Source organism: Triturus cristatus, chromosome 5_2, assembly GCF_964204655.1.
Source record: "Triturus cristatus chromosome 5_2, aTriCri1.1, whole genome shotgun sequence".
Taxonomy (NCBI): domain Eukaryota; kingdom Metazoa; phylum Chordata; class Amphibia; order Caudata; family Salamandridae; genus Triturus; species Triturus cristatus.
The window spans coordinates 29,261,235-29,277,548 of NC_140588.1; the positions used below are offsets into that span (position 1 = coordinate 29,261,235).

The following is a 16,314-nucleotide window of genomic DNA, read 5'->3' on the forward strand; positions in this document are numbered from 1 at the left end:
CAGACCGCACGAAGAAACCAGGTTCGAGTCTGTGTCGGCTCAACATCCTGTTATTCTGCGCAAATCACTTGATCTCCCCGTAATTGAGTGTGTCCTTAACGGTTGCACATGAAAGGCAGCTAGTGTTGATGATTAAGTGCAATGCTGAGTACCGAAAACCACCGGCTCAAATTAAGCACTGATTCACATAACCCTTCCATCTATTTTCACATTCTGAAAACACGTAAATTTGCTACTCTCAGTAGCAAGAGTAAGTTCAGTTCCAGGCTGGAAATGGTGAAGGAGCAGCAGGCGCATATTTCATACGAGAATAAGAAACTTAGGTGTCCTAATGCATGTGTGCCACAATGATTCATATATTTAGGTCACCAACTAGAGGAAAATTATTCGCGGGGTACTTTAGGAATCCTGTATCAGAGAATTGTTTGAGTTACACAGACCCAATCTGCGGGAGCAAAATTCAGACTGTTTTACCGAGCTCTTTGTATATAAGGCTTCAGAAAGCATTCATGTCGGCCAACATCTGTCAGCTGAGATCCTCTGTGGAAGGCCCGGCGCACTGAAGCAGGCAGGTGACTGCACGATGTGTGGAAAAGTAAGTTTTTTTATTATTATTATTATTATTATTATTATTATTATTATTATTAATATCACAATAATAATAATCATCTGTTTAGAAAGCATTCAAGGTAAAGTATAATGTTCTGGGCACATTATGCATTTTGTGTTGAATTACTACAGATGTAAACTAAATGCTGTGCTTATGTATGTGCATCTTTTGCTTCGCTCAGCCCTACCGCCGTGTGTCTCATGTTGCCTATGAGAGGTGACACTGGTATAATTATATGACTCAATCACCATTAGCTACTTACCTTTTTTCAAGTGAGTCAATTTGTTTTTAGGAAATCACTTTAAATACACACACACACAATATTTCTGTCAGCTTGCTGTTCGATTAATCTCAGTTTTATGAGATGAGCTTGTCCACGTGTTTTTAGGTCGAGCCTACAGCGCAAGCGTTGTCTAAAAGACCTGTTGTGGTCAATAAAGGACTATTTACTGCTGCTTTACTTCCGCCTCCTGCTCCTGACTGGTTCAGGCCAGTGTGGCTCTTATTTGCTGTCACCTAACTGGTTCAGACAGCAATACGTCATTACTGTTTTTCCTCGCAGGAACACCAGCCAAGTGCTGTTTTGTTATGCTTGCATTGCTCTTCTGTTATTTTGGCAGAACTCTTTTTGCTTTTGCGACCATCATTTTTTGCCTGTGGTCTCGCTCACTCCGTCTCTCCCACAACAGTCCCTTCAGTTTTTGGAACGGAGGATGGCAGTCCAGGCTGCAAGTGCATCTCTGCTGCTCCTCTCAGCCAATTATTTTGTGCATCGGGAGCGAGTAATTGAGTGAGTCACATGCAGCCAGGGAAGGAAGCGACAGGCAGATGAGCCCAGAGTGAGGGCAGCACCTCAGAGCATGAGAGGTCAGCTATTAGACGTTCAACGCAGGCAGCATGCGGGGCGAGGGGGCACCGTGCACAGCTCCCATTCCCCAGCCTCTTAAGGTGTTTTTACGGGTAGTACGGCAAATAGGTTTGCCTAACACGCCTCCAGTAATCCTTCATAAAATGTGCTGTCATCGGCATACACTTCGAGTATTTGTGGACCCAAGCTATTAGTGAAGTGAGAACATTCTTCCCTATCACTTTCTTAATTAGAAGCTTTCACAGTTGTCTCCCGAGTGGCACAGGTGTTCTTATGACATATGCGGGAGGTCAGCCCCTGCTTCCCCAGACGTCAAATAAGCGATTCTCTTTTATAGGGGCCGAAAGCCCTACTAATTATTGAGATGGGTAAATGCAGACATTACGCTAATTATTATCTTAGATACTCATAATGCCTAATTTATACCTTGCCTGAAAATTGGGTGCCTCCAAACCACGACTTTCTGTTGTCCCTGCTCTTACCTGGGGTCTGGGCGCCACTGCCTCCGAGTGCCCTGCTGCTGCTCAGTCCTTCCCCCCCCTCCCGCCGCCGCGTGTGTAATCTTCGTGGCCGCAGCGTGGAGGGCGGGCATTCAAAGACTACACTACCCAGGATCCCCGGGCCCATCTCGGCAACCAGCGTCATCAGATTCGCGCCCGGAGGCGCTTAAAAATCGTTAGTACACCCCGCGTCGCGGGACGCGCGCGGGCGGCGCTGGGCTGAGCCCGGGCAGAGGGCGGGCCGTCTGTGGCCGTCAGGGGCCAGAGGAGGCCGGGTCGGGCCACCCCTCTTGCGTCGTCCCCCTGAGGCACTGTTAAAATTACCCTGAGTGGTCATTGGAAACTACTTACTGTTGGACTGCCCTATTTGGACCAGCTGAAGACATCAGACGGTATTGTGCACTTTAACATTTTTTTATAGCTCACTAACATGGAACCACGTAAAAGTACAGTGGGCACTTTAGATGCGTATCTACTGAGAGCTGAATCCTTACTTATTCAGGAAATACAATCCACCGAAAAAAGACTCTCTATAGAACCATCATTAAGATCAATCAGACTCTCTGACGCTTTCAGCCCACCCCCACCGACTAGATCCCCCAATGGATCAACGGCCACTATGGACCCCCCAGTCCATCTCCCAACTGTGTCACCGGGCTCAAAAGGAATACAGCAGAAAGCCACCTCTCCATTACCAAAAGGGCCCTTAACTCGGGGGAAAGCTAACAATAAACCAAGTATTGGGAGGGGGGCACACAGAAAGGGCCAATCAGTTAAACCTGGGAGGACACCAACCCACCTAATTACTCACGATATAGGTATTCAAACAGATGAACCAATTCCACTCACCCATGCTCGATTAGACATCCTCGAAGAAATGATTAAAATGACAGCACAAAATAGTATGAAGGAAATTCAAACAGCGGTTAGCCATGATATAGAAGAAAAACTGAGTGAAATGATATCTTTACTTTCCTCGGTTTTTGAGGATAAATTTGTCCAACTTACGAAAACTTTACTCGATGGCAGAACACAATCACACTTCTTAAACACCGTCTCAGTACTAAGTCAACCCAATCCCCAGCAAGCACAAAATCCATCTCTACTAACAGAACACTCAAGTAATCCCACTTCAATGACCTCCACCACTGTCTCAACAGCAAGACCGCCGAGCAAACAGAGCATACAGGGAGTTTCAACATCACACACAGCAACGGAACAATCTGTGACACCTTGCATAATTTTAAACCACGAGAGCAGGGCAGACTTGACCACCACCACAATCCCAAACAAAGAAAGTTTACATCTACCGCCAGCCGCACGACCATATGTTTTGGTCCTAACAAACGTCCCGCCCCTACAAAAAGACTGTAAAGAAACATGGGTTTCACTAAGGAACAAGGTTGCCTACTGGCTCACTAACAACACTTATTTCCACCCCAGGCACATAAATCAGATCCTGATGGTGAGAAGAGTGGGCTGGATTGGGGACCTTAATAAACAAAACCCTGGAGACTGCATAGTTATAAATTTTAGGTCTCCAGGTCTAGTCCGCTCCCTTCTTAGGATCAATAGGGGAATAATACATGAAACCACTAACATTAATCTGGTGCCACTCGATTTTTTCTATCGTATCGAGCAAACGAAATCCCCCAGAGAGAACGGGTGCATCCTCACTCAAAACAGGTACGAACAACTCTCCATGTTAGAGGAGGTGGAATGACAATCAATACCATCGGATATCCCTACTCCTTCAATCCCCATTCTGTCCCATTTCACATCAAACGAGCTTCCTAGTTTACATCCTGCTACAAACAAGATCTCGACCATATCTCGTCTTAATTACCCACTACCAACAGTTCAACTAGGGACCCCTTTAAACCCCGATCATACCAGTGTCCCTGAAAACTCCTCGCTTCAAATAGTTAGATCCTGCAGGGTGGATGTCATCACTCCTACAGAGCACACTCTTGCGGGCAAACAAACTACATCCAGGACTCCCAACAGAAGTAACGGAGAAAGCTCCGTATTAACTGTAACATTTTGGAACATTTCGGGCCTTCTCTCAAAGATCCAGAACGAAGAATGGATCAAATTTATGAAAGCAACCGAAATAATTGCTCTTCAGGAGACATGGGCAACCACTCCTATTCACATAAATGGTTTCAAGACCTTCTTTAGTCCAGCACTCCCCTCAACATCCGGTAGAGCAAAAGGAGGACTAACTATCTATGTCTCAAATTTAACACCCACTCTGGAAGCTTACCCTCTTAAAAACGAATCACAGTATCAGATCCTACGAGTTACCATAAACAGGATGCCACCAATTTTAATAGTTAACATCTATAATAACCTCACTGACTCTAGTTTTATGGAGGTTATTAAAGAAATTCGTGAATTCTTACAAAAACAACTTACTGAAAGAAAAGGAAATGACCCTATAATAATCTGGGGGGGGGATTTTAACTTGACACAATGTAAAAGTACCTTAAACGGAAACTGTGGCTATACAGACCATCAACAGAATTATATCCCCCACTTCGTGCACTCCCACAAGGGGTCAATCCTGAATGAGACTATGATTCTCTTGCAATTAGCATTTGCAAATGAACATACTGTGCCTCTAACTCCCTTTGCTCCAACTTTCAACGGCAGAGGCTTATCTTCCTGCATTGACTACATTTTAGTGGGAAACATTCGCCCAAAGCAGATCCTTGATGTTACTACACACGATTGTGTTTTTAGTGACCATTTCCCACTATCTGTTGCCATTCAAATTGCCACATTGCGAGCAAACGCTCAAACAATACTTCACGACAATTACATTTCCATGTCCCGCTTAAACGGTTACGCACTTAAATGGTCAAACATCGATCCCGCAGACATTTTAAAAACCGTCATCACAACAGCTTATCCAGCTTTTGAAGTCTGCCTAACAGAAACTTCTTCTCCCGCTGAGATAGTGACCAACTACGAAGACATAATCTCAGCGGTAAGAAACGCCCTGACAGTGCACCCCAGGGGACAAAAACTGACAAAAGACAAACCTAAATTTAGATGGTTTAACCCAGCATGTTCCAAAGCTTATAAACATCTTAAAAGATCTCTAAAAGAAATCCCCAGAAACACGCTCGAGGTTAAAATGGCCAGGCAAACTTACAATAAAACATTAGCATCCAGAAAAAAGGAATTAAAAGAGGAACACTGGACTGCTTTGCATCATAGCTGCCTAAGCAAAGACTCGGTTACTTTCTGGGAGATTGTAAATTCTCCCTTCTTGACGGGCCCAAAAGGCAGTGGAACGCTTGAGTCGACCATCTCTGAACAAGAATGGGTCAGCCACTTCTCAAAAATATTTTCAGCCCCAACAGATCAATCCCCACAGACGTCAACTTTACCACCGGCCAAAACTAATCTTGTAGCGATGAATTTCAATCTTGCCGAGGTACAGCAAGCACTGAATGGTAGTAGATCAGGAAAGGCCCCAGGACCAGACTCGGTTCCTATGGACCTCTACAAATCAAACATCGACTTATGGGCCCCCCTGCTACTAAACGTTCTAGTGGCTCTGGGACAGGTAGGACTGCCAACATCCTGGTCAGACTCGATTCTAGTCCCTATTTTTAAAAAAGGAAACAGGAACTGCCCTACGTGCTACAGACCTATATCCCTACTAGACTCCTTTGGTAAAGCAGTAGGTAGAATTCTATTAGTACGACTACAAACTTGGGCAGAGACAAATAATATTTTATCTGACATCCAGTTTGGCTTCAGAGCAGGAAGAGGCACCACAGAACAGGTTCTTAACCTCACCCTCCTGAGAGGGAAGTATGTCCATGCAAAGGGTGGCAGCCTTTACATGGCATACGTTGATCTATCGGCAGCCTTCGACTGCGTAGACCATAACAAGCTCTGGGCCATAATGACTAATTTGGGAACTGATATAAACCTAGTCAACTATATCAGAGAAATCTACTCGAATACTACAACAAGAGTTAGATTTGGTACAGGGGGCCAGCTTACTTCATCTTTTGGCATTGAACGGGGAGTCAGGCAGGGCTGTGTCCTGGCGCCTTTTCTTTTTAACATTTACACCAATGGTCTAGAAGCAGCACTGCTAAAAGGTAGCCAGGACCACCCACATATCCAACTGCGCCCAATCCCCGCCCTTCTTTATGCGGACGACGCAGTTATAATAGCCCGCACCCCTCTGGAACTTCAAAGGACCTTGGATAGATACACAAATTTTATGCACTCATTGGGTTTAAATATCAACGCCAAGAAAACCTTTACAATGACTTCAGGTAAACAACTGCGTAAAAGGAAAAACATCTACTCAAACGACTCTGAAATAGAACACACTACAACCTATCCCTACCTGGGAGTCATAATAGATAACAAATCCACCTGGAACAGTGCCGTAGAGAATAGAAATCTACAATTCTTAAAAACAACAACGGCACTGAAAATGTTTGCTCGGAGACTGGGAAAAAGAGCATCCAAAGAAATGCTTGACATTTACAACTCAAAATGTCTCAGCGTGGCGATCTACGGGGCAGGGATCTGGGGCAATGCACGAGTCTCCTCAATTCAAAAAACAGAGAACTCCTTCCTGAAATTCCTGCTGGCAGCCCCGCGATCCACTTCAACTTTTAACATTCACAGTGAACTGGGCCTCCCATTTGTCACAGACGTAATACGAATGCAGCCAATTCTCCTATGGCATCGCATCTGGTCCACACCGGAACTAAAATTTACACAGACACTTATCTTAGATTGTATGAAATTGGAATACGGATCACGCATTACTTGGCTCACCTATGTCAAAAATTTTCTTACTGACTTGGGACTCGAACACTTTTTTACCAATCCCCTAAATACTAAACAAATCTCCAGAGGGAAAATACGTGACATATGTTCAACCCACCTAACAGACCTACGTCTGGCACTTGAAACAAACAAAACTACTGTGCAACCGTTTCTTCACATCCAGACAACAGATCAAATTGAGCCTTATCTGAACTCCGTCTTAACCAACTACGAGAAATTCTTATTGACCAGACTGCGTTTGAACATATTCCACCGCCTAATTACATTCCCCGTGACAAATGATTGGTCAGCCCAATTGGCTCTATGCCCTTGTGACGACTCCTCTGTTCAGTCGACTCTGCACACAATAATGTTTTGTAGATTTTATAGCGAGGCAAGAAAGCTATATCTGATTCCTGTTTTGAAACACCTGGGCTTAACCCAATGCAGACCAGCCTTCATGACTCTTCAAATGTTAGAAACAGAAATGTTGGCAACTAACATGGCGAAGTTCCTAAAATTTTGCGTGCGACACAGAGCAAACCTATAAGTGAAATTTTATCCAGACGGCCCCTCGAGCCACTTAACTATTCCCTACGATGAACTGGGATTAGCCCCCCTTGCATCCTAAACCTGCATTAGGGGGGTACCGTTTCTCGAGCACTGTCTGTACATTTTTACATTTTTAATGTTTTAAAATACTTGTAAGGAATTGTTATTAACCAATTTATATGTATATTTGTATGTGCTTTTATGGTATGCAATTTCCTTACCGAATAAAGCTTTTCATTCATTCAATGGAGATGTACAATGAGCTTGACTTGAGAGCTGGTGAGGGATGCCTTTTTAGGTCGAGCCTGGGCAGCGCAGGCGCTGCGAGGCATGCTGTATTAGAGTATGTACTTAAAGCCCAGCCCACTCTCTGCCCATATTTGTCATTGGCTTGTGTCATTGACCTTCGTAAATGCTGGCTTCTGTTAATAGGCATGTAGTCCCTCCTTACTACCGCCTTGTCATTTGTAACCTCCCATGAGGACTGGCCCTTTTACTTCGGTTGTTACACGGTACATCTATGTAAGCACTATTTTATTTGATACGTTCCTCCTATTGCAGGCACGACATGCTTTCCTGCAGCATTGAATGTGCCATTCGTGCTTTCACTTTCCAGGCAGCCCGGGACAATGGCAGCTACTTCTTTAAAATAAAATAGGTCTCACATTTACAAGAGTTTGACCTATTGGCATTGTAAATGACAATGCCTTTTGTTCATGTGTTAATAAAAAGCATTGTCATTTATGCACGTCGCACACTGCTGCACTCCACACACTGCTTTTATGCGAGTTCATGCTACTGACATTGTAAATGACAATGCCTTTTATTTGTTTTAAAACCAAAACATAAATAAAAGGCATTGTAATTTTACAATGCCAATAGCTCAAACTCTTATAAATGCGAGACCTATTGCATTGCAAATGCTTGTTAGGTCTCGGCTAGCGAAGGCTGCGCTTGCGCAGTCTCGCTTGCGAGATTTAATGACTTGGAGAAGAGGGGCTTGAACCCGCCTCTCTTCTCTCCTCTTCTCCATTGGCTGGCCTCTTAAATGCTGGTCAGCCATTGGAGAAGAGACTTGTCACTCCAAACAAGCCCCGTCTTTTTGCGATTCGGGGGCGTGTTTTTTCGATTCTTTCTTTGGGCGTGTTTGAGAAAGAAAAACACGCCCCTGAATCCCAAAACGACGCTGCGTTTCTCTGAGGCATTAACCTCGGAGAAAGGCAGTGGTGTGCTCGTCCTCTCCCCCTGCTCTCGGCCCGTGTTCGGCTGCTGCTCTGGTCTCTGGTGTTTTTTACTCCAAGGAAGTACACAGGTTCTATCTTATTGTTGCCTAATGTGCCGCGCAGGAACAGAGAAGATGCGTCCTGACAGACTTCATTCACCCGTGGACAGAAAAGTAATTATTCTTAATTTTATGATTGAAGACAATGCTAGGATTCGCAACCCAACTGTTTAATTGATAAAAAACACTTCTCATGATTTCTTAAAAGCGTGTATTTAACAACGCTGACACATTTTCAGTAAAAACAGAAACACGTTGGCAAATTTAAAACAACGAAAGGGCATAACAAAACAAAACATTTAACAAAAAAAAGCAAGGAATCGTAAACAAAATAGGTCGGAAGGACAACATGGAAAGAAAAGAAAATATTAACCTCGCTAAGGTACCTGGAGAGCCCAGAAGGTACACGTCTATCCGCGAGCCTGCCTGCCTGCCTCCCTTCCCCTGCAGCCTGCCTGTCTGCTGCTGCTCAGCCTTGGCTGGCGGGGGAGAGCGGAGGCGAAGGCAGGATCCGGCTGCAGAGACAATGGAGGGAGCGTGTGTGCCAGTCAGGGCAGAGGGCACGGGGCACATGCCCGCGGGAGATCGGGGGGCGAGGCAGCATGGTGTGCAGCCGGGCTAGCGGACCCCGCTCCCTCGCCGACCTCCCTCTCTCCTGCTAGTCAGTGTCGGGTTGTGATTGTATGACAGGAAAGCATGGGCTGGTCCACTCTCGGAGACGGGGTGCTGTTAATGTTTACCCGTGCCCTGCGACCTGCTCCCAGGTTTTTGAGGTGTTTCATTGTTGCCTTGTGTTTGCTCACACTGCTTGGTTTGTGTGTGCGGAAGGCTGGAGCCACACACAGGATTGGAAGCTCGGAGAGAGCATGGCAAGCTTGGGAGAGGGTTGCTGCTTTAAGTGGTTGCCACTTGTGTGTTTTATTTGTTTTTAATGTGTTGTGTGTATTTTGCTGGCTTGAGGCAGCTCTCGGTGCATCCTCCCCGTGCCCTCCCCCTCCCGTCAGGATTTGGGTGGTTTTACTATTGCTAAAGTAGTTTTTAGGTCGAGGGACCGTCCGGTCTGCCGAAGGCAGAACCGGAAGTCCGGAGATCTTATGTTTCTTAGAGTGGCTATTTAGCCCGCCTCTCTTTTTGCTTCTCCTCCATTGGCTGGCTTCCTAAACGGAGACCAGCCATTGGAGGAGAGAGCCCTCCCTCCAAATAGGCTCCGTCTTTTTCAGATTCGGGGGCGTGTTCCGTGCTGTTCTTTCCACTTTTTAGCCACGCCCTTTTTAGGCGTGTTTTTCTCTCCTCCAGCCAATGAAGAGGAGAGAAAAGAAAAACTATCTATCTATCTATCTATCTATCTATCTATCTATCTATCTATCTATCTATCTATCTATCTATCTATCTATCTATCTATCTGTCTGTCTATCTGTCTGTCTGTCTGTCTGTCTGTCTGTCTGTCTGTCTGTCTGTCTGTCTGTCTGTCTGTCTGTCTGTCTGTCTGTCTGTCTGTCTGTCTGTCTGTCTGTCTGTCTGTCTGTCTGTCTGTCTGCCTGCCTGCCTGTCTGTCTGTCTGTCTGTCTGTCTGTCTGTCTGCCTGCCTGTCTGTCTGTCTGTCTGTCTGTCTGTCTGTCTGTCTGTCTCTCTGTCTCTCTGTCTGTCTGTCTCTCTGTCTCTCTGTCTGTCTATGCATCCATCTCCTCCACTCAATCGCCTCCCCCCCCCCCCCCCCCCCCCAGACTCACCTGTTGAGTGTGTAGAGCAGTTTTTCCTGTCTATGCGAGCTGGAGTATCTGCATGCAAGAACCTCAGCGTCTCTGGTCAGTGTGTCGGCCGGGAATTCCTGGTCTCCTCTGCTTATTTTAGCAAGATGTGATCTATATATACACCTAAAGGTCTCCCCGGGGATTCAACCTCGCTGTTTTACTTTGTCGGACTTAGGATGACATCGGGAATTAACTTTGTACATAGATATTATACTGGAGATGTTAGCCCTGCTGTACTTCCAAGAGTCCTCATGCATAATGTATGACGTTTTTACCAGGGGAAAATCCCTTGTTCTGTATGCAGTGTCCTATCTAGGTAAAGAGTCAGTCTCTGAGAACCGTTATGTATGTAATGTAGGGAAGAATATAGGTAAAGGGTTATGATGTTACTTGAGCCTATATTAGGGTACCTATATCGAATATAACAAAATCAGAAGGTGCACTGAAGGTTACTTAGTGATAAGGTAAATATGAACATACACTGGGATTACTGAATGATGGTGCATATCTGAAAATGAGCTAACAATTAATGCTTGATGGTACAATTGTAGACATGCAGTCAAGACATTTAGGTGATTGTGAAAATTTGAACCAGAAGAAGCATTTTAACTTCTAAAATAGCCAGGCCTGTTAACTTTGAAAATATTTGTTTTCTTTGAATTCAGTGTTGTCCTTTTAACACAAAGGCCCTCTTTATACATGTTGTGTTATTTCTCCTGTACTGCTTTTGTCTTTTTTCTTGCTTGTACTTTACTTTGTTCTTTTGAATATTAAACTTAACATTTTATTGTCCATATAATTATGGACAATCAGTTCTAGAGCTTTTGTCTTTGAAAAAAAGAGAAACATGATTTCCATTTACTTTGATTATATTTAAAATTAGATTTGTGATTTATGGAAACCCTCTTCTTAGCAGTGCAGGTCTATTAATTAACAATGTTTATAAACTAGTGTGGATAATTACAACTTCAATGTAACTACATTAACCTGTTATGCAAATGAAATGGTTGCTGAAAAAAAGAGTTGTTAAATTCTTTGATTATAATAGTAATTTTCGTTGTAGTTTCAGAAAGCACAAGTACTCCAGGGTCATGAGGATTGGATAAGAGGCGTCGAGTGGGCAATTTGTGGTGAGTAAAATACATAAGCAGTTACAAACATTAATCCAGCTTTCTAGGTTTAGATTACTCTGTACCCCGTAGTATCTGCATATTACCCCGTAATGGATGCCAATATTGTATCAACTTCTGAAAATGGGTTAGCATATCGTTTATTATAGATGTATTTGGAATGTGATGATGCAGTGTCTTTATAGGATGATGTAAAATGTGCAGTTGTGCAGTGCCTTCATTAGTCCATATAATAAGATTAGACCTGCATTGTAGTATCCTCGCTTAGTCATACATCTAGAATATTTCCACCAGCATATGGGGAATGTAGAATACATGTTTTTTTTTCAACCAGTTATCATATCATCCTTAAATTGGAGGTAGACACAGCAACATTCCAAGTGTAGGTGTCAACTCCATAGTATGTTTGGATCAGCATTTCAGATTTTTTTTCTGGGAATTCCCAGTTTTATGAAGTACAAAGACAGCATTGCCGCATCTGGCTGAAAAATGTGCCACAGCACTAGGATCATTCTCTAAACCCATATATGTCTCTGTAGCAGAGAGAAAATTAAGGAAAATAAACCAGTCAGGACAAACGTGCACCAGGTTGAAAAATACGCATTGCTCTTTAAGGAGCCAGCATCTTCCATCTCTCAGAAAGCATTGCACAAACAGTTTGCCTTATAGCCTCAGTTACTTTTTAGTTTTCGGCTGTGGCAGCGTGCAGTACTGTCGCTTGTAACGATCTATTATCTATTATCTGTCCAAAAAAACAACAACTCTAAATAGGGTTTTTAAGCCCACCCATTACTTACCCCTGGTTAGCTTCATTGTCATTCTTATTTTCTTCCTTTCACTAGTGAGCGCCTATCATCGCATGTCTACCTCACTTCCTCTCCGTGTGTTTTTCTGCCTCGGAGCATGGACCAAGTACATATAGATTTCTTGATTAGTATTGTTCCGTGCTGCTAGTACTTTGATTGTGTACTTTTTTTTTGTTTGTTTTTGCTTGCAAAACAACTTAAAACCATAATAGTTGAAACTCCACCTTCCTGGTATTTTTAAGAGCTGAACGCAAGCAACTTGCAAAACTTTGTGGCTCGTGACCGACTTTTGAAACATTTATTTCGGCCACCTGTCACTTCAATCGATGATGAAGCTGTAAAAATAATTCCTTCTGAATTAACGTTTTCTACTGTATTCCTTCTTAATTAATGTTTTCCACTATTTCACATTTTACTAATTTGTTGGTTACCTCTTTTACAAGTCAGACGATATTGTATTCATCCTTGAACATGTGGTGATTTCAAAAGGTTTATTTTTCACCTTTACCTCTACTCACCCCTAGCCTCTAAAGTAACCTTTACCTCCCTTTACCTCTATCCACTCACGAACCTTAAATTCACCGTAACTGACCTAAACATCTACCCACCCTGAGGCCTCAAGTAACCATTTTCTCTACCCACTCCGAACCTTCAAGTCACCCGTACCTCCCTTTACCCACCCCATAGCCCTTAAGTCACCATCACCTCCCATATTTTGAACCCACCCCTGAACCCTCAAGTCCCTCTCACCTCCTTTTACCTCTGCTCACCCCTGAACCCTCAAGTCAACATCACCCTCACCTCTGCCCACCCAAGCCCTCAACTCTCTCTCAAAACCCTTTACCTCTGCGAACCCCAAAACCCCCAAGTCACCCTTACCTCCCTTTACCTCTACCCACCCTATAACCCTCAAGTCACCTTCAGCTCCTTCTACCTCTGCCCACCCCTGAACTCTAAAGTCATCCTCATCTTCCTTTACCACAACTCTCCCCATAACCCTCAAGTCACCTCAATGTTCCTTTACCTCTATCCTCCCCTGTGTCCTCAAGCCACCCTTGCCTTCCTTTACCTCTAGCCACCCCTAAGCCCTTAAGTCACCCTCATCTCCCTTTACCTCTACCCTCCCCGTGTCCTCAAGCCACCCTCATCTCCCTTTACTTCTACCACCCACAAACCTTCACATCTGTCTCACCTCCCTTTAGCTCTACCTACTCCTGAGTCCTCAAGTCATCCTCACCTCCCTTTACATCTGCCCACCCCTGAGCACTCAAATCACCCTCGCCTCCCCAGTCCTCGAGAAATGTACTCGTCCACTTGCTATGGCAAGTCAGATGTCATCAGGGCAAGCTATTTTTAAGGACTAGCGGACCTATCTGGCCTGAGACTCCAGGTGACAAAGAACAGGTGTTTTTTTTCATACAGACAGTTAGAGGGCATATAGATGGCTTTAAATCTTGTTCCATTTGCTGTGCGTTCTTCTTACAAACTGTTCCTTATTTTATCCCAGAGATTGCGTTTACAAAATCCTCTAACTTTGCAGTCAGATAATAAAAAGTAAAGTGAAATGAACTGTCTGACAGTCTTACAGAGTAAAGTTATGGGAACTCCGCAAACTGAACGAAGAAAAACAGTGGGTAGAACTTTATTAGGCTTCGAAACTAAAATTCCCCTAAATTCTGGAGGCTGGTGCAGAAGAGTTCAAAAGGGAAAGCTTTGAGAGTACAGCCTTCCCTACCAGCAGCAAACTGGGTTAAATACATTGCGAGCCTATATGTTACAAACACAGGAACCCAGTCCGATGAGGTCATGCCCCTGGGCATAAATGTGAAAGTCCATTTATAAGAAATAATACTAAAGACATTGATGGCTACAAGGTGTAAGATTCAGATGTCATCCATACTGGTAGGCAGTGGCATAGCGTGGGCAGGGCCACAGGGGCGGTTGCCCCGGGCGCAATATTCTTAGGGGTGCAAACCTTTAAAAGAAAAAACATTTTGAAGGGACTCAAGTCATGTCGGTGCCGTTGTCTGCAAAGTGCAGATTATGTTGTCTTACCTGCCTTTCCCCGCAGAAGAGCTGCACGGAGCTGTGTCCTCATGCATCTCTCATGGCCTCGGGGCAGGTTGAGGGATGCTCGCGCTGTTTTCCGGTGGCATGGGAGCTGCGCCACCAGGCGGCACAACAACAGAACATCTCTTGCAGTACCACTGCGCCATACAAGGAATTAGTTTCTGCTTTTTGGCAGGCAGAAGGAGCATTTCAAGCCCGAGTTTCATGCTTGCTGCATGACGTCATGTGTTAGTTTGGGATGGCGGGTTGAGTCACCTGGTGGTATGGCATCCATTCATTCTTTCATCCATCATTCAGTCTTTCACCATTCATTCTGTCCTTCCATCTGTATGCCCATCCATATCCAAACCTATTCAAGCATTTCCAAACCTATCCATCATCTATCCTTCCATCCAACATTTCTCATCCATCCCTCCATCCACCCTTTCACTCATTCGGCCATCATCCATCCCTCCTTTCACTCATCCATCCATTTACTCATTCATTCATTCATCCACCCAACCATTTACCCATTCACCCATCCTGCCATCTGTTCACTTACTCATCCAACCATACATTCACCTAATCACTCATCCGTCCATTCGTCCATCCATTCACCATTTCACTCATCCAATCATCCTTTCTTCCATCTTTTCACCCTCCCTTTCACGCATCTATGCATTCTTTCACTCATTCAAATATTGCATCCTTCTCTTCACTCATTCATACACCCATTCACCCATCTATCCTGTCAATCATCCATCCATACTTTCACTCATCCATCCATCCTCCCACTCATCCATCCATCCTCCCTTTCTCTCTCCATCCCCTTTCACCTAGCCATCCCTTTACCCACCCATCCATCCACTCATGAATCCATCCATTGACCCTATCACTCATCCATCCTTTTACTCATCCATCCATCCTTTCACTCATCCATCCACCCTTTCACTCATCCATCCATCCTTTTGCCCTTCTACCCTCCCTTTCACTCACTCATCCATCCTTACATTCATTCCCCATTTTACTTATCAATACATCCACCCTTTCACTCATCCATTCACCTTTTTACACAAACTTCCACCATTCCACCCATTCATCCATCATTCCACCCATACATCTATTTATGTACCCTTTCTTTCATCCATTCATCCTTCCACTCACTCATCCATACAACCTTTCTCTCATTATCCATCTATTCACCCTTTCACTCATCCATTCGTCCTTTCACTAATCCATTCCTTCACTTACTTACTTATCCACCTTTTCACAATCATTATAAGCTGAGCCTTTGTCTGCAGAGTTGCACACAGAAGAGGCCCGTCAAGAACTTCACCCCTGCTGTAGTTCCTAAAGCAAGGGGTGGGGCGGGGGATTGTTCACTATGCCCCTGCACATAGGAAATCTGAAAACTTGAAAGCCATGAGTCATGCATGATGCACAGTGCCAGGACGTGAGGTGGCTGTGACATTGTGTTGTTTCCAGGGCTTTAAGTGGGTTGAAAAAACTTGGGGGTCTCGCCAAAGGGCGTGTCTGATGTAATTAAGGGCGTGACTTAAAACACAGTAGCTAAAAATCTGTGCTTAGCATAGTGTGCTGCCCAACTGGTATTCTGCTTCTTCTGTTATTACATCTAGATATATAATACATTACACCTACAACAAGCCACTACTATTGGCTTTGTCAATGGTTGTTAGTGAGACTGTGAAAAAACTATAACCTCTTCTTTTTAACTTCTTTCGCTGGCTTCTTTTCATGAACTGGATTTTGTACATTTCTTCCATCTGGTGAGGTGCAACATTTTTCTTTATGTACTGTTAAAACATAATGTCCTCCCCTAGACCAAGGCAGAAGGAGGCCCACCACATGCTTTAACAGCCCAGAGCTCCGTACTTCCTTGTTATTCATCTATTTGATGTCCCTTGCCCAGGTATAGGAGGGTGATTTGGACATACCA

General features: G+C 44.2%; 1 protein-coding gene across 4 annotated transcripts in view; it reads left to right on the forward strand.

The window, feature by feature from the left end:
• Positions 1-16,314, forward strand: part of ELP2 (elongator acetyltransferase complex subunit 2) — a 940,461-nt gene that overhangs the window by 338,068 nt on the left and 586,079 nt on the right. For all 4 annotated transcript variants that reach the window (XM_085606785.1, XM_085606787.1, XM_085606786.1 and 1 more), the window contains one exon: positions 11,436-11,502. In XM_085606785.1, the coding sequence (XP_085462911.1) occupies positions 11,436-11,502 (67 nt within the window). The remainder of the gene's footprint in view (positions 1-11,435; positions 11,503-16,314) is intronic.